General features: G+C 61.0%; 1 protein-coding gene across 4 annotated transcripts in view; it reads right to left on the reverse strand.

Moving 5' to 3' along the window:
- The window catches only part of DSCAML1 (DS cell adhesion molecule like 1), a 113,224-nt gene that overhangs the window by 19,886 nt on the left and 75,085 nt on the right, over positions 1-18,253 (reverse strand). For 2 of the 4 annotated variants that reach the window (XM_068916433.1, XM_068916432.1), the window contains exons 4-8: positions 8,971-9,117; positions 8,209-8,487; positions 7,067-7,342; positions 6,107-6,403; positions 3,627-3,899 (exon numbers count right to left, since the gene is read on the reverse strand). In XM_068916433.1, the coding sequence (XP_068772534.1) occupies positions 3,627-3,899; positions 6,107-6,403; positions 7,067-7,342; positions 8,209-8,487; positions 8,971-9,117 (1,272 nt within the window). Of the gene's footprint in view, positions 1-3,626; positions 3,900-6,106; positions 6,404-7,066; positions 7,343-8,208; positions 8,488-8,970; positions 9,118-14,256; positions 14,362-18,253 lie in introns of those variants that run through there. The other 2 variants (XM_068916434.1, XM_068916435.1) reach the window with 2 other exon arrangements.

An 18,253-nucleotide genomic window follows, 5' to 3' on the forward strand; every position in this document is an offset into this window, starting at 1 on the left:
GCGGGAGGAGCGATGCTGTTTTCCATAAAGATAACAGCTCAGAAACCTACGGCCCTATCACCCAAGGGACCTTCTCTGGCCAGAAACCGATGTGGCCTTTATTTCAGCCACCAGTGCGTTCAGCAGAGTGGGGAAGATGCCCCTGAGCGGATGGCGGCAGGAAAACGTTGCCCACCGGAAAGAAGCGCTGAACTAAGGGCACGCCAGGGAAACGCTGCCCCACCGAACAGAGCGGGCCCGGCCCGGTGGGCAAGCGGCGCTCAGCCCCTCTGCACACCCCACCGGAAAGCCCACCTCAGCACTTATCCGCTCACGGAAAAGCAGTCATTAGATTGATGCTTTTCTTAAAGGCACTGGATTCAGAACCAGCCATTATCTTTCTGCTAACTTAATTAGGCAACCGCAGCATCTCGGGCAAAGTCGGGGGGGAGGGGGGGAAGAAAGCGGGGAGAGGGAGACAATTAGCTTAACAAGGCTCAGCACCTGGTAGATGAGATCCTCTTTCTGCAGTCTCCATAATTAAATTAGCAGGCTGCCAATTGTCCCCTCGGCAGAAATAAGATGCCCTCTTGCCTAGACGCGGGAGCCCCTAGCAGAGAACCGCTCGGCGCAACACCGTGCGCGTCGCTGGCTTCCCGCGCAGCTCGCGGCAAAGGTGTCCGCTGGCCGGGGCGGCCGCCCGCGCACCCCGACAGGGCCGGCCCGCAGCCCGGAGCCTCGCCGGGCAGCCGGGAGCGGCTGCGGGGCCGCGGCAGGGCTGGGCTGCCCCTCGGCCCGCCGCAGGGACGCGGCTTGACACGCCGGAGCCAGCGGCGCCCGTTCTCCGTGATTAACGACTAATGAATTGGGAACGCACTGCAGTCCATCGCAGAGCGGGGGCGAGCTGCTGCATCTGTGGCTGCCCCAGCGCAGCCCATGGGCCCCTTCCCAACAGCCAGGGAAACGGCACGCACCCTGCCCCAGAGAGAAGAGCTTTCCCTCTCCGGCTCCCCTCAAGCGGAGCCGCAAACTGCCCTTCCCAGCGCCCCTCCCGCTGCAAATTCCCCTTTCGGCAGCACTTCCCAGGCTCCCAAACGCACCAAGCCAACGGCGGCAGGAGCCAGCTGTGCAGCCGGGCACGCTCGCGGCCGCGCGAGGCCCACGGCTGCGCCCAGGGCACCCGCGCACGGGCCTCGGGCCAGGCGGAGCTGCTCCGTCCGCAGCGGAGCGAGCCGCCTCCCTGCAGCGCTAAGCCTGGATTAAGAGGCTCCGCTTTCTCTCGGGGTAGAGCAAAGCCTCGTCCTGCCGCAACGGGAGCGGGCTGGGGGCCGAGGGCTCCCGCAGCGCCCTGCCGCGGTGCTGGGCACGCCGCGGCACCGCCGCACGGCACCGCGCGCCCCCGGCGGATAAAGAGATCAAATCAAAGAGCACCAACAGGCGAGGTGCTGCTGCGAGGGGGGCTGTAAAGCTTTTACTACCGCTTGCCTGGAAAGACCTGCATAACTCACTCGTGGCACTTAATGTGGTCGCCCGGCACTTGCGGCAATAAAAGCTTTACGGCGCTCCATGCCATCCCACGCTCTCTCTCTATACAGGTGTATTTATTTACTCTGCTCCTTGGAGCTCGCTCCGATTGTGTTCCAGGGCATTTTCCATTCTTTTCCACGGGCCTTTTATCTAACGGCCAAAACAAATAAATACGCAGCTAAGCAGCTGCGGGTGTAAATCCCGAACAGGCACGCTGCAGACGGAATAAACCTGTCTCGCGCCCGTCAGCGCGGCCCTGCCGTGCCGCCTGCGCAACATTTCAATCAGCCCAACTTCCTCAAACCGTCACCAACTACTAAGCAAGGCAGTAAATCCAGGCTCAGGCGGCTTTGCATAGCCGTAGCTTCCCGCGATATATGGATCTTCGGCTGAACTTCAACATCCCGCTTTCTCTGCTGGCACCTTCTAGTGGCTGAGAAGTGGTGAATTGCCTTGTTTAACTTTTCGTGCGGGCATCCGTACAGACCCTCTCCGGGTGGGGGAGCGAGCGCCGAGTCAGCCGCGCCTGTCTCGTCCACCCGGGGAGAGCGCCAGCATTCGCGCCAACTCTGGCCTCTTTTCAAGCACTTCAAAATGTCTTCCAACTTTTTCTTTCTTTTTCTTTCTTAAGCAAAAAGCAGCAAGGTTTCCATTCCAACAAGCCGTAACTGTTGGACAAGACATGCGTGCTGACCGCCTTAGGGAAGCAGGCAGCTCCAGCCCCGGGGCGCCCCAGGGATGCCGGTGCCCCGGCCGGAGGGGAGCGCTCTGAGCGCTTCACGCACAGCTCTCGCACCGAGGCTACGTCCTGCAACTGCGCGGGGGTCATCCCCATCCCCGCCTCGGGGAGCAAACGGCCAGCTGCTAACGCTAACACTGCCAGGGAACCGGAGGCATCCCTTCCCCACGGCTCGGAGCAGCCCGGAGAGGTAGTCGTGTCTTGGCTGCGAGTTGCTCTCTCAGAGGTACGCGGGGCGCGTCTCGGGGCTGCCACGCGCACGAGGATTTTGGTGTCAGCTGTGGAGAACAAAGGCCAGCCATGCCCCGCACCGGATACCTGAGGGGAGATAAGTCCTCTTTGCACTGCCCTTACACCGGTTATCCGCAGCCTACACTTCCGTTTGCAAAGCCTTGGAGGAGAGCATTAGCTAATCAAGTGGTAGCATCTGTAATCAGCTTGATGCACTCCCTTGCTAACCCGATTCCTAATAAGAAAATGGTGGATGGGAGGGGAGGGAGGGGGATCAAAACAAAATCCAGTCCGCAAATACCCTGCTCAGTGAGACAGAGCGAAAGACAATTGGCCAGCTCCGTCCCCAGCGTGGCTGTGTTTGTCTAAATGATTTACTGCAAAGAGTGAGCCGGCGACAGGCGAAGACGACCCGACAACTCCGAGGATGGCAGATAGGATGGCACGGCATACTCATAACACAATCTCAGCAAGTCACTGGAATGGAATGCACCGGCTCAATTCATTAGGACTGATAGCTCCCTCAATGGGGCTGAATAATTGATGGCCTGCAGAAGCTTTTAAGATGTTCTGTGCGCTTGGAAGACTGAGGGTATTATTTTTTTAAAAGCTAACACACACAGAAAAACATCAGCGAAGGTGATCCGAGCAAAGGTTAGATGTTTTAATACGTTATGTTTACACTGTAAATTCTCGCTCCATTGCTTGTAGCAGGAAATGGATACGGTACGGCTTAGGGCAGCAGCAGGTGCGCGGGCAGGTCCAGGTAGCTAATTCAGCAGCAGGAACTGAACCCGCTCGCTAGGGCTGCCACAAGCCTCCCAGTGCGACGGGAGCCGGGCTCACGTCTGCGTCGCATTGGCTGAGCGAGGCCGCGGCCCGGCTGCAGGACCCCTGCTGCAACACTGGGCATCCCCAACACTGCTTGAACATCCCCTCCAGCCAGCCAGGCCCCAAAAGGAGCAGCTTCCAGCAAAGCAGCCGTTCTCTCGAGCCACTAGGAACACCCTGGCACATCACCCGGCTCCGGATGGGAGAAAAGGCTCACTCCTTCCACTTAGGAGGCCCTGGAGCTGAAAACGGGCAACAGCTTCTGCAAAAAGCAGAAGGCTTCCTGGGGTGGGAAGGGACTGCCTCTGGCCCCGCTTACCTTTCACCGTGACGTGGACACTCTGGCTGATGGAGAGCTGGGGCTGGATCAGCACGCTGCAGACATACTCTCCTTCATCCATGCCTTTCTGGACATCCATCAGCTTAAGAGTCCCGTTCTCAAAGACCACTTGGCGGTGGTTATCGGGCAGCAGCAAAGAGTCCTTGTACCACTTGATGGAGTAATATGGGTACCCAATCACCCTGCAGTTGATGAAAGTGTCCCTACCCGCGACTGCTGTTATGTTCTTCATCGCTCGGATGCTCGGGGGACCTACATATTTGGGAGGAAGGAAGAGGCAGGCTAGGTTAATTCCGAAGGGCGGTTTGTTCGCATACAGATCTGTTGCAATCTCAGAGCGAGCTTCACAGGAAAACGAGGCAACAGGAATACTTAGGACCCAGCCTTCTTTCTGGGTGACGAGCAGGCACTGGCTCCCTTCTGAGCGTACGTGGGGAAAGCCACTCATTGGGGCTCCCCTTCCACTAGAGCCCCTCACACACCTACAAAAGCGTAGGTATGAAACGGGGGGGGGGGGGGTGCTACGGTCCTCAGCCACTGTCCAACTTCAGCAAATTCCACCCAAATTGTGCAGGTGCAGCTTACACGCTGGGGAAGCTCAGCCCGGAAATACCACTGCTACTCACCAGAGAGCCGGTAGACGCTCTCTGGGAGCACGGGACGCTCCTGCCGCGGGAACTGGCCAGCCAGCCCACGTCCAGCCGCGGCTCCTCCAGCCGCGCTTGCGGCCACAGGAAACGAGAAGGTAATTTGGGGACCGCTCGCTGACACAGCCGCAGCTGCTCTCCCCGCCGCTCTCTTTGCGAAGGAAGCTGCCTGCGTTGTGCTGAGTGTCCTTGACAGGAGAACTGCATACAGGCACCTGACTTCCATTTGCAAATGTGTTTTACCTCCACTAAAATACCAACCATTTGGAGCTGCCCGCTGGCAACCTGAATTTTGCTGCAAAGAGAGATATTCCAGCATCCCAGAGATCTCCCCAGTTCTGGCAGCCTTAAGGACGCACAGAGTACCGCACCTGAGCCCATGCTGCGCTATCAAAAGGCTTTCAACGAAAAACGTCTCACAAGGGCTCACCCAAGTCTTTTCTGGCACAAGGAACCTCACAAGATGGGAATGCTTTCACAGACCTCCCGCGTCCCTAAACCAGCTCTTTCTGTTGCTGGGGTTGGAAACGTGCGGCTGGCAAACGTGGCCCGCGGCTGCTCGGGCCTCGCGGAGGGGAAGGCACGCTGGGGCAGCTCGGCAGCGCTGGGGAGCTCACAGCACGGCAGGGCAGGCGCTTCCAAAAGGAGCAGGAAAAAAATTCAGGTCTCGCTCCACAACGTTCCTTGGGCCTGTCTGAGGGATTCGCTCGATTCCAGGGCTAAAAAAGCCTGAATCTTATCTACTGACAGGCAGTCAAGAACTGGAAGAGGGGGGAAAAAAAGGACAACGAAACATCCTCATTGAAAACATCACTACTGCGGCTCGTGCTAGGGAGATGAACTTGCTCCAAATTTAGCGGTAAATGGCAGCAAAATTCAGACTCTCCTGGGATGCCAGCCAAAAAGCCACTAGATCCGTTGCAAGCCTGAGACATAGACAAGCACAGCCCTTCACATCTCTTTCTCGGTAGATAAATTCATGCTACCTTGACTGTGTCTACCTTCCACCTATAAAATAGGAAGCTTTAATTGCTGATTATTAATAGGCAGAGGCTAATACCGGACCTTGTGCCTTAGATTTTTGCCCGGTAGGATTCCCTGTAACGCGCAGAACAACACACTCTCACCATAATAACACAGTGATTAACGTGGCCATGGCTTTTAGCAGACAAAGAAAGTACAGACATGACAAATCAAAGCTCATTTTCCACAATTTCACGTACTGGCTCATCATCATTTGCAATGTGCATCCCCGGGCCTGCAGGCGCATTCGCTGCCATGGAGAGGGGATAGAGCTAGGAACTGGGGGCAGGCCAGGCAGTACAGGGGACCCGGGACGCTTCCCTGCTACAAAAATCCAAGCAAGCGGCACGTAGCCACTACAGGACAGTGCACCACTTGCCAGCACCTTCCCCTGGGCCTGCACGCAGGCTCCTTTCGGGGAGCTGCTGGCTGACGCTGCACAGGCTCCGAGGCAGGGGGCTCGACAGGGTGAGAGCAGTCTCGAGGGCCAGAGCACTGCCCTTTTCCTTTGGAAAGTCACCTCTTTGAGGTTCACAGGACTAATCTGTACTTAGTTAAATGCCCCACTGCAAGCCGTGAGGAAGCTTACTCCTCCAGGCAGTCCGAGTCGCCAGTGCGCGAGCAAGCTGGGCGGATCGGGGAGAAGGGGGAGTGTGGAGCATAAGGGACAAGAGACCGGCACAACTGGGAAAGGGCGAGGGTGGGGTGGAGAAGCGCTCTATCGGGGAACAGAACAAAACCAAAAGCCCAGTAAAAGTCCTATTCTGATATTTAAAAGTAGACAGGCACCTCTTACGTTTATTCGCGCTTGGTATTCGGCGCTGCCCACCGAGTTCCGCGCGGTGCACCGGTACACGCCGCCGTCCTTGATCTGCGGGCTCGTCACGTTCATGTGGCTCACCGTGGTGCCGTCCGACATGGTGTACTGGTTGGTGCGGTGCCCGTTGTCCCTCTGGATGGGCTCGTCGTCCAGGGCCCAGGTGACGGTCGGCGGCGGAGCGCCCTTGGCGGCGCACATCAGGGAGAACTGCTCCCCGGGGTTGACCACCTTCTCGCTGAAGGAGGAGACGATGCGGGGGGTCCCATCTGGGGGGCACCCAGGGGGAGGGGGGTTAGGGCGCAGCAGCCACACGCGGCAATAGTCCCCCAGCTCAGGGGATGCTTTTCGGCTCTCGCTGAGGCTGGGAGCGCTTGGGGCACGGTGCGTTTGTACAGCACCCGGCGCCCGGCTCGTGGACGAGCCAGGAGTCCCTGGCAGAGCCACGATACAAGCCCCTGTCGATAGCACATACGCAAGCGCACGCACGTGCCTGAGCCCTGCTCTCCGCCGCAGCCGCCCCGGCTCCCCGCAGCAGAGAGGCGCTGGGACGGAGGCGACGGGGGATGCCCGCTGCTGTGCACGTTGGCTCGAGGCGGGCTCAGCGGCGCCCGTTGCTTGCCCAAGCACCAGAGATGGGCCTCTGAGACTGCTCACCAGGCAGGGGGAGAAGACACCTTGCGGAGGGCAGCGCCTCGGCCCAGGGGCAGGGGACGGGGGTGTAATTCGGGGCAGGACCCTTGCTTCAGGGACCCTTGCCCGCTGGCCCCGGCTGTGCTGCGTTACTGAGCAGACTCGGCTTCCCACCCGCACAGACAGGACGGGCCAACGGCTTCCTGGCGCGGCCCGGCAACGGCAGCGGCAAGGGCTGGGGCAGCCCCGAGGGGCGCAGAGGAAGCCCCCGGCGCCGCCGCCCGAGGAAGCCAGCTCACCCTCCAGCGTGATGATGGAGAAGTCCTGCGCCGTCTGGGACTTGCGGGTGGCAAAGCACTGGTAGGCCCCCGAGTGGCTCTTCTGCGCCGCGGTGATGAGGAGGGTCTCGTTGCTGATCCCGCGGATGGAGATGTAGTCGTCCACCACCACGAGGTCCGTGTTGCGGTACCAGCGGATGATGTACTCCGGGGACCCGCTGAGGGCACACGAGAGGATGACGGTGCTGCCGATGCCGGTTTTGAGCTTCTTTGGTGTGAGGGTCACCCGCAGAGGGTCTGCGCAAGAAAGGGCGAGAGCAAACCGGGCGCGGGCTGAGCCGTGATGGGGGGTGGCGGAGCGATAAACCCCGCAGCGCGCAGGGACGCCCGGCGCCGAGGTACCGTCTCTGCCTTCCCACCCCCGCGAGCGTCAGCCCGACTACGCGCACAATGCCAGCGCGCAGTGAGACCTTCCTCGCCGCCTGCGGGGACAGCCCCTGCTTTTACTGCCGCGCGGCGTGCCGGCGGCGCGGGGCGCGGGCAGAGCCCCCGCCTGCGCCGCAGCTGCAGGGAGGCGCGGGGCGGCTGCAAGAAGACGTCACGGGGTGACAGGTCTCCTCCGGAGCCGTTTGCCGAGCCGGGGACGCGCCGGGGCGGCTCTGGCTCGGCGTACGGCGGCCACGGCACAGCCCAGCCCGCAGGCTCGGGTGCCGCGAGGATCCCGGCGACGGGAGGAACCCCCAGCAGCAAAGCAGGCAATAAATACTTGGCCTGCCCAGATGGTATTTACTGTTTGGGCTGGAGTTTCTTCTAGGTACATCCACCGAACAAAGCACAGAGGCACCTAACATAAAACCAACGCCGCAGTCGAGCGACTCCCAGCTCGCGGTACTGCTCTGAATTTTCCAGCGATCCCTTTCTGCCCCCGATTGCAGTGGTAGATCAGGGCCGGCCCGAAGGTATTTCGCTGCAGCATGACAAAGCCCTTGCACGCGCTCCGAGCGCGCGTCGGGCGGGCTGTGCAGCAAGGCGGCGGGTTGCAGCGTGCCTCGCGCCGCGCACGACAGCGAGCACCGGCCTCACCATCTACGGGGCTTCCCAAAGCGGCCGGAGGCCGGGTGGGGGCTCCTTGGGAAGCCTCTCCCCCCGCCGCCAGCTCTCACCTATGACCGTGAGGGTCCCCGTGACCTCTGCGGAGCCGAAGGTGTTGGTGACCTCGCAGATGTACGTCCCGCTGTCCTCCACGCGCAGGTCGCTGATCGTCAGGCCCGTGACGCGCTTAGTCCAGCGGCTGTCGGCGGGCAGCGGGCGCCCGTCCTTGATCCAGCGGATGGCGGGGTTGGGGTAGCCCGAGGCGATGCAGGGCAGCTCCACCAGCCGGCCCGCCCGCGCCTCCCGCGACTGGAAGCCGTCTAGCATCGTGGGGATGGACTCCGCCGGGTCTGCGGCGGCGGAGGAAACAAACTCACGCGGCGAAGGGGACCACACGAGAGCCGCCTCCTTCACCGGCCGGACCCCACCGTCTTGCCCGAGCCCGCGCGCGGCCCCCGCGGAGCACCGAGCCCGCGCGCCAGCCTCGGCCGCTCGCCTCCTCCTCCGGGCACGAGAGCGGGCGCGCGGGCGGCGAGCTGGCCCCGGGCCGGGCAGAGGGGACGAGGCGCCCTGCCCGTGCCAACTGCTGGCAAAGGCGCTGCGGGGCTTTGGCCAGGCTCCGGCCGGCGGGCGCACCTCGGCCGCCCACCCATCAAGCCGAGGACGCGCCACCCCGCGCAGGGAGCGGGCGCCCAGAGCCGCGGGCCGGGCCGGGCCGGCAGCGGCGTGCGGCGCGGAGGCCAGCTGCCTCCCGCTCGGGGCGGTCTGGGCGGCCGGCTGTCCCATCCCAGCACGTCGCGCCGGGGGGCCTGGGCGCGCGGCCGCGCGCTCACCTGACACCGAGAGCCGGGCGCCGTTACTCTGGCGCGTCTCCCCGCTGTACTTGTGCTTGGTGATACACCGGTAGGTGGACAAGGCATCTTCCTTCTGCACGTCCGATATGTACAAACCTCCATAAGAAGTAATAAAAAACCTATTTTCTGGAGAGACACACAGCAAAGGGAGGAGAACGGTGAGCGAGCCGGCCCCGACGCCCGGCGGCGCCCGCGGCCGGCGCGATTAGCCTAACTTACTTAGAAGCGTGTGAAAACAAATGAGGGCTCGAGCTGCTATTTGAGCAAGGGGGAGGCTGCGGCGGAGGCCAGCGGGGACCCGGGCCGCGCCAGCGGCCGCCAGGTTTCCGGGCCCTGCCGTAAGCCCGGGGGCAGCAGGACAGGGCGCTTTGATGAAGCCGGTCTCCCTGCCCAGCCGCACCGCTCGAATTCGCGATGAACTTCAGGAGGGGTTAAGGGGAAGCCCTGCACTGTGGCACAGCTCAGCAGCAACGTGGAAAGCGAGGCGCGTGGAGGCGCTGCAGAGGAGCTTGTCCCGGGGGACAGTCGCGGTTAGGCTGCTCGGTCCCCCTGCCCGCCGTCCCCGTCTCGGGCAGCCGCCGCGCAAACACGGCTAGCGTAGGCAAGCGGTACGCCGTCAGCAGAGCTAAACGCTTAGGGTTCAAACCTGCAAGCCGAGACTTTAAATCAGCCATGGCCATAAGCGGTCACAACTTCAGCATTACATCTCAACCCCCAAACGGCTCTCCCCAATCCCGCGTGCTACAGCAGGATCCAGGTGATGGGGACAACCAACGGGTTTTCCTAGCATCTCTTGGAAGCACCTGGATATTCGGGACTGAGGTGAGGGAAAGCGCCACGTTCAACCCCTGACGGCAGCAGAGACGTCAGCGGAGGAAAGGCAGGGAAGGCAAGCGCTCTCCGGAGGGCCTGGCGTCTCCCGTGGGAGCAGGGCCGCAGCCGCCTCTGCCTGCCGGCAGCCCCCCGGCAGCCCCCCGGCAGCCTACGGGTTGCCCGAACAGAGGACTCTTCCCCCCGAAAACCGGAGCACACCCACTGCCAAAGCCGAGCCGGTGGCAGCCCTGAGCTCTGCGGGTGCTTTGCCCTCACGTAACCGGGAGCCCGTGCAGAAGGGCGCGAGTCGCGCGGTCCGGGCTGTGGGTCAGTGGCACCTGGGACTGGCTCCGACCGCCGCAAAAGGCCCCTGGAGCGCCGCTGAAACGGCATGCAAAGCAAGCATGCATTTTTCAGCTCCCAGCAAACCAGGATACTGGTGCACCGGAATGAAGGAAGGGGGCAGCCGGCTTCTACGATAACAGCTGGTGCGTTTTGCCAAGCGCTGCTCCAGCGCCGCGCCGGTGCCCCCCAGCCCCGCACACTCGCACGCACCCGCGCTTCGGCGCGTGGTGGACTGCGGTAACGCTCCCCCGGCAGCCCTGCGCTACTCCTCTGGAAACAAAGACTTGCAAGAGCCGGCGCAGCGCGCAAGGCGACAGCACAAGAGCGGGAACGAGCGGCGCGACGTGACACCCTCCGCAGGGACCTTGCGCCACATCCGCCCCGCGTCTTTAACGAGCGCCAAGCTCGGGCGCGCGGCGAGCAGAAGGGGAGCGGAGCCCGGCGCGCGCGCTTGGACAGCAGAGACGCGCCGGGAGAGCCTTTCCCCGCGCAAACCTTCCCGGCGTGCAGCAAATCCCCGCGTGTCAGTGTCAGCTCCTCTGCCCCGCAGGACCGAGCGGCATCTCCCCCCTTGCCCGTCACGGTTTTGAAGACGCCGTTGTATTAAACGTAAGGGCTACGCAACCTGACAGCACCGCTTCAATTTTTTTTTAAAAAGGGACAAAAAACCGTCGTCGGGCAGCATTACTCTGGTTCAAGGGAAAGATGTGGGGCAGTAATTGATGTAAACGGCTCTGACGGAGACCTCACCGAAGTGACTTATCGCCGAGTCTGCCAGCGAGGTTAACGTCGAAGGTCGCAGAATAAAATCAGATCTTTCTGCCTGCCAGGAGGTGGAAAAGCTTTACAGCAAGCCGAGGATTAAGTATGCGGCCAGACTGGAGCGATGTGGCACTAATAACTCTTCGCGCCAGACTGGAGCTGCCGCCTTTGAAAGCGCCGCTGCGAAAGCGCCCGCCAGCCGGGGCGCTCGCCTCTCCGGCCCCGCTCCCGGCCCTTGCAAACCAGGCAGCCAACGACGAGCAGACATCCCAGCCGGGAGCGAGGAGCTGGCCGTTTCGGGGCTGGGGGAGGCGCAGGGCGGCCCCCGATGCACCCGCTCGGCGCGCGGGCAGGAGCAGCGGGCCCCTGGTCCTGGCCCGACAGGCTGCCCCTCTCCAAATCGCAGCTCCCCAAAATTCAACAAGGCAGCTGCAATGCGCTTTGCGCAGGGAACTGCCAGGCCGGGGCAGAGAAGGGGACGAGAGGGGAGCTCCCGCGCACGGCAAGCACGGGGAGAGCCTGGCACACACGCACACGCCAGCGCTCTGCTACTGCAGTCCCCTTCCGCCTCCAGCCGCCTGCGCTGGCCACGAACCTACGCTACCCGTCCCAAGGGCCTTTCCCATTTCAGGAGAAAAATTACAGTCGATATAGGCTACCAGTTACCGCTCCATCCAATATAGATTTATAAAAACAATGGGGTCAGGGCTTCAGGAGAGAGCACATTTTATAGTTCGCAAGACTAATGAGATAACTTTCCCTCGCTGCTCCGGGGCCAATATTTCCTTACGCAGTCTATTTTAACTGCTAGGGAATCAATAGGTGCCAGCATTTATGAATTAGCCATACTTGGAGCCTATGCATCCCAAGGCATCCTGGACAAACTCAATAACCACTTGGTGCTATTTCTGGCCACGTCTTTAGTGACAAACGCCCCCCCGGGGGAAGGGCACGGAGGGGGAAGCCCCAAAGAACAAAGCTGGCAATTTTCGGTGCCTGCCGCAAGGATGCTTTCTTGCAGCAGCTGCAAATAAGCCACGTGCTGGCCATGGGACCGGCCCCGGGTGAAGGCGCCGGCGCAGCCCAGGCAGAGGGGGAACCACCGGCCGCGCGCGCCTCACCACCGCGCTGCCCTCAGCAGGAACCTCTCGGCTGCCCAAGCAAGTGGCCAACGCCTCCCTGGCTCTCCGAGCGCCACGATGCAAAGCCCCGCCGGGGCGCGAGGCGCTGGCGAGGCGAGGGTGAGCCGACCCGCGCCGGCTTCGCCCTACGGGTCCCTTTCACCGGGGCGCTTGAATTAGAAGGCTGACCCGAGGTTCGAGGCCATGGGAAATACCCAAAGCGGAGAGCGCCTGCACTTGGCTCCTCGATTAAAGATCCCTCCATCCATCCTGGAGATGTCAAATAGGAACCGCAACTCAAGCCCAATGCAAATTTAATAAGAGCTGCACAGTATCTGACAGATTTATTTACATGTTTCCCTGCACACCGAAGCCCAGGGGACTTGTAAGGCAGTCACAGGCTCCCCGTGCCTTTCAAAGGCAACACGCTTCCCCTACGTAGCCAGGTGAAGCCGAGCGGCGGCGAGCAGCCAAGCACCCAGCAGAACGGCTCCACCTTGAAGTTTCGTGGGCATCTGCAAAATAACCGCTTCCAGCCGAGTAAGTGGGTCACGCTTTGTACCAAAGGGCTCCTTGTCTCCTCTCTCCTCCTCCTCCATCCAGCAGGAACAGGGCTTAGTGTGGAAGTGACTAACGTGCCCTAGAAACGTCGGCTTGAGGAAGCTGCAGGAGCTGCTTCCGCAGCCTCTCTGCCGGCGGCGCGTCCCGGGGAGAGCCACACCGCCGCTGGCGCCCGCCGCTCCTCCGTCGGGGCTCCCTCGGCCTCGCGGCCCTGCCCCTGTGCAGCAGTGAGCCTGTGTGCGTGCGTGCATCCCCGTGCGTGCATGCCCACGTGCATGCCCGTGCATGCATGTGTGTGTGTGTGTGTGTGCGTGTGCGCACCCCCGTGCATGCATGTGTGTGTGTGCACCCCCGTGCGTGCGTGCATCCCCGTGCGTGCATGCCCACGTGCATGCCCGTGCATGCATGTGTGTGTGTGTGTGTGTGTGCGTGTGCGCACCCCCGTGCCTGCATGTGTGTGTGTGCACCCCCGTGTGTGCGTGCACCCCCGTGCGTGCATGCCCGCACGCATGCCCAGGCAGCTCTGCCTGCAGCCCCCACTCTGCCCAGCGCCCCAAGGGGACCGTTCTGAGAAAGGGTTTCATCGAAGAAAAACGCTGAGCCTGCAGCGGGCCTGACCCGCTCCAGCAGCAGAGGGGAGCACGTGGCGGAGCAGAGGCGCCCGCCGCCTTTCGCAAAGCCCGAAAAAAGCCCCTTCTGGAAGGCCTGTGGAGAGAGGCGCCTCCGGCTGCTGAACGCAAAGCCACCGAGGCTTGGCGCGCACCCTCCTGCCCCGCGGCCCCCACTGCGGCGCCTTCCCACGCAGCCTGGCAGCGCGGCCCGCGCCGGCCCGAGAGGCGCTGAGCCCCGAGCGCGCTGCGGGCCACGGCAGCAACGACGCGCGGGGAAGCAGCGCAACGCCAAGCCAGCCCCCGCGCGGCCCCGACGGCTCTGCCGGCCTCTCCTCCGCTGGAGGCTGCCGAGCCGGCGACAGGGGAAAACAAAAAAGGAGGGATGCAAGTCGGGGAGTCATGACCGCCTTTCCGCCTTCCCTCCTTAATCTCCTTCGGAAGCGCGGCTCTATCTCCTCCTGTTACAGGATTAACACCCGTCTTCATCCTCCTCTTGCAACAAGATTTTATTTCTAATTATGCTGTAATAAAACTGGGCGCGCTCCCAGGGTTTCTTCCAAATGACTTGTAGACACTCTGCAAGATTGGCTCCTGCTTGGGCCCATTGTCAGCGCGCCTGCCTGACATTCATTAGACATGCATGAGGGAGACGTTTTAAGAATGGGATTGCATTTAAATGGGTTTTCTGAGAGCAAGAGACAAACAAAAAGAGAGAGAGAGGGAGAGAGGGAGAGCAGAAAAGAGGAGGAAAGGCCCAAACTAGGAGGCAGCCGTCGCCCGGCCGCCGCACCGCTGCCAGGCGGCCGCGATGCCACGTCCCCGGCCTCCCGCGAGACCCCGCGGCCGGCTGGGCACGCGCTCGGCTTTCAGTGGGTGACGACGGCGGCCCAGGCGGGCCCCGCAGAGCCCCGGGTGGCCACGCACGGCGCCCAGAGCCGGAGCGCAGGTGCGTCCCCGCACGCTGATCCCTTGGCAAGCCCCTTTCCTTACGCTTCAAAGCCGCGGCTGAGCAACGGGTAATTTTCCAGCGAATTAACAGTCTACAGAATTACCTGCAGAACCCCAGTCTGTTGGGGGAAAACGGATTTAACAAAATAGCAACTGCAGTGGGGTTTTTCTGAGCTTTGAGTTTGGTTCTGGCCAGCGGATTTACAGCCTGGAGAGAGCTGGTGGAGCTGCGGCGTGCAAACATCCGCTACAAACACCTGTAAAGGAGTGTGGAGAGAAGCTGAGGACCACGAACCAGCTGGGCAGCTTCCAGGGTCAAAGTGCTGAAGTGTGCAAGAGTTAATGTTTGCTCATGTGCTGCAAAAAAGGGGCCTTGCCCGTCCTCTCTCCCTGGGCGCTGCTTTGCCGTGGATGGGTGGCCAACCTTTTGCGCAGAAGCAACCTCCAAAAGCACGGACTTCTCAGGCAGAGCTTTGAAAACAGGCACTGAAAGAAATATTGGACTTGCAAACTCAAATGCTCACATCAGAAATCCTATTCCAAGGGTGGCCTCCAGGTAGCCTGGGAAATAGCACCCCTGGGGACCAGCCCGCCGCTGGAGCCGAGCGTGGCCGAGCAAACCCGCCGCTCCCGCACCCAAGGCGGCCGCCTCGCTGCAAGCCGCGCTGCAAAACGTAGTCGCTGGCCACCCGACAAACCATTTCAAAGCAAGCAGAGGAAGTCAATGTGCTCACGGACACCCAAATCGAGGGGAGCAAAAGTCGATGACCGAACTACTCTCTTCACAAGGAATCTGCCCAGCGAGAATCATGTTGCTACAGCTCACCTGCACGACGGCCCTGGCCTCCCGGCCTCAACGACAGACGCGCTGCCGCTTCCCATTTTACGGCCCAAAGACCAGTGAGCCTCCACATCTTCTTATTCTGAGTGCAACGTGTCTGCTCGCGGCATTTGTCTCTCTTTGGGCCAGCGCCGCGCACCAGACGTTTCCATTTTGTGCATGAGAGTTTTTCTCAAATGAAAAAAGCAAAAGGCTGCTTTTTAGAGCTGCAACTGCGACGCAGGTACACGCCGAAGGAAATCACCTTCACAAACGTTAATTTCATCTAGCATTAAAAAAAGGGAAATGCTGCTCCTGTTTTCGTATTTTATGTTTCTATTTGGTTTCAATCTGATATACTGATATTTTGGTCCAAGCCCCACCTCAAAAGTTTTTTCAACGCTCTCTGCACACTTCCTTCAGACGTCTTCCTCCTCCCGTTCCATCACCGGCAGCAGCTCGTGGCCGCGGGTCTGATGAGCCGCTATCCAGATGCGGCCTCCCAAACACGGACTTTGGAGTCAGCAAACGTGGGAAAGCAGTCGTTAAGGAGGAGCTCTTTCAGCCAACGGCCTTGGAAGCAACGTATCCTGCAGGGCTAGCAGGAGATCTCAAACCGAGAGCAATTATTTACCCGAGGGCCAACCGCAGGACGTGTTTCCAGAGGGAGCAAACCCGGAGTGATGCGACCTACCAAACCGGATTTACACAGACGGGTACGAACAAGAGCAGGATTCGTCCCTACAGGTTTTCATACATCTGTGAGTCACTGGAGCTTCTCAGGGGCGAACGACTGCTAAAATAAGCGATGGATGCTTCCCGGGATATCGAGCGAGTATTTTGGGGCGGTTTCATTCATCCAAACAAGCCAACAGGAATTCCCCGCGGCGCGGAGAGGCGTCTCTGCCGTGCGCTCCCCGGCGATGGGAGGTGTCCAGGTCGGGGGGACGGAGCGTTTCCCGAGACACCCGGCTGCGCGGAGCGAGCTGGGTGGGGGGGACGTGAAGGAGCGCCAAGGCCGGCCCGGCCCCGGCCCCGGCCGCCAGCTGCCGGATGCGCCGGTGCCAGCGCTCGCGCCCTGCGGGAGCGCGGGGGGGTTGGCTCCCGCAGTGGGCCACAGACGCCTAATGCCAGCAGAAAATTACAGAACAGGATGAAGAGCATTACAGAATGAATAGGAGGGGACTAGAGATTTCCATGGCTAATCCTGTTAACGAGACAATTTCTTATCAAACTCATTATGTGCTGCAGAGAGGAGGGCAGGAAGGGGCTGGGGAGAGGGCCGGGGCGGTGGGGGGGCGCGCGCCCGACGCTGCCGGGAGGCTCCCGCGCCGCCGCCGGCCCCTGCCCCGGCTCGCGCTGCCAGCGCTCCTGCATCGCTAAATTGTGCCCGTTACTTCAGCGAAAATTGTATTTTCATTTCCAAGGACAGTTAAATATTACTCGAATGACATCTACCGCAAAATAGTGCCGTCTGCTTCAGATATATTACGAGCCTTCTCCCAGCTCGGCGCTGCAGCGGGTACACATTACAGCAGGCATTTAAAAAAAGGAGAAAGAAAAGAAAAGAAAAATGCTTTTCAAAATGATTTTTCTAGTGCAATTTTTTTTTTTTTTAGCCTTTTATTCTGACGAGCCTCGTTTTCCAGGAGGAAGCAAAACGCGCGGCTCCGCGAGAGCCCAGCAGCCCCGGCCGCGGCGCCGAGAGGTCGGGGGCTGCGCCCCACGAAGCCCTCCCTCCACACCCTGCCCCGGCGGCTCGCAAGGCTTTGCTGCCCCTCTGGGGGTGCCCAGGCTCCGGCCCCCCCCCTCCCCCCCAAGCCACTATTTAAAGCAGCGCGGAGCTAGCGAGATTTCATGCTAATGAGAAGAGAATCTGGATCGAGGACTGTGCAAAAATTTGCATGTCAAAGAGGAAAACAGGAAGCCACGGAGAAAGGAGAATCCAGCGCGGCGGTAACGTTTGTGGCCATAATTAGGCTAATGCTGCCTTGTTCTGTCAGCTCATTCTCATCAGCCTCGGGGCAGCAGGGGGCAAGAGCCGCCGTCGGAGCCCGGCGGGTTCCGCGGCGCTGGCACCCGGCCCACCGGCCCCGGCCCCGGCCGCTTCCCCCGGCGGCCAGCGCTGCCGCCCGGGCCAGCAAGGCAGGGAGCGAACCTTGCCGGACCCTCGCGCGACGCCAGCACCCCACCCGGCTGCCAGCAGGCTCCCACGCGCCGCCGCCCCCTCCCCAGCCCCGCGGGGCTCCGGCCCACAACCACAATGCCCAGCTCGGGAAAAGCGCTGCTCCCCCCGCCCGCCGCCGCCGCCCGGCCCCTTGTCCCCTTCAGATGGACTGCTTTGCAGCTTTTCCCTCACATCTCCCGTGATGTATTTACTCTGGGGTTTTTTTTTTTTTTTAACTGGGTTTGGTTGCTGCTGTGGACGTTATCGTGCCACCAGTTGCGAACAGCTCTGACCCCAGATCTTTGCTCCTACAACTCCAAGGCTAACGCCGAGGAGAATGACAGCAATGGAAAACGCCACATGAAAACAATCGGAGAAACAATGGGTGCTTCGTGCTTTTCAGTCCATCAGCAACCTCAGGTGATTAAAAGCAGAGGAGGGGAAAAAAAATCCCAACCTTTGCAATCACATCCTGAGAAATCTGGAAAAGACAAATACCTGCATAGGAGGAAATTCTCTCCCCCCACTGAAATCTGCAGGAGTTTTACCATAATTATAATAAGAGCAAGGCTGATGGATAACACGAGAATTATTTTCCCCGCTTACATTGTCAAATGATCATTTTGCCCTGCAGTGAAATCTCAATAATTATAATGCCGAACCGTGAAAGAACAAAGAAAAAAAAAAAAGCTGTGTTTTTTTTTTCCTAGGGAGTGTGTGTGTGTGTAAGGGGGGGGGATAACTGCAATCACAGGACCGAAAGCGCGGTTTTTCTCTAATTATCTTCTGCAGGGCCGTGCATCGCTCGCCCAAGCAGCAAGAAACTCCAGAGCGCTTTCCGCGGCGGGCGGCCGGAGCGGCGCTCGGCCTGAGCCGTCGAGCTCGCGGCTCCCCGCGGCGGGGCTCGCGCCGAGCGCGCAGGTTAACCGCTGTGTGTGGGCTGCCAGCGCGCCGGCCACGCTGCGGCAAGGAGCTCCGCCGGAGCCCTGCAGAAAACCCTCCCTGCCAGCGCGGGGCAAATGGTGCCGAGCCCAGCGGGACTGCGGCAAAGGGAAGGGTTCAGCTGGTGGGATGCGTGCAAGGCGAGCCGCAAAACGAGCAACCCTCAGCAGCG

Source organism: Struthio camelus, chromosome 22 (genome assembly GCF_040807025.1).
Source record: "Struthio camelus isolate bStrCam1 chromosome 22, bStrCam1.hap1, whole genome shotgun sequence".
Lineage (NCBI taxonomy): Eukaryota > Metazoa > Chordata > Aves > Struthioniformes > Struthionidae > Struthio > Struthio camelus.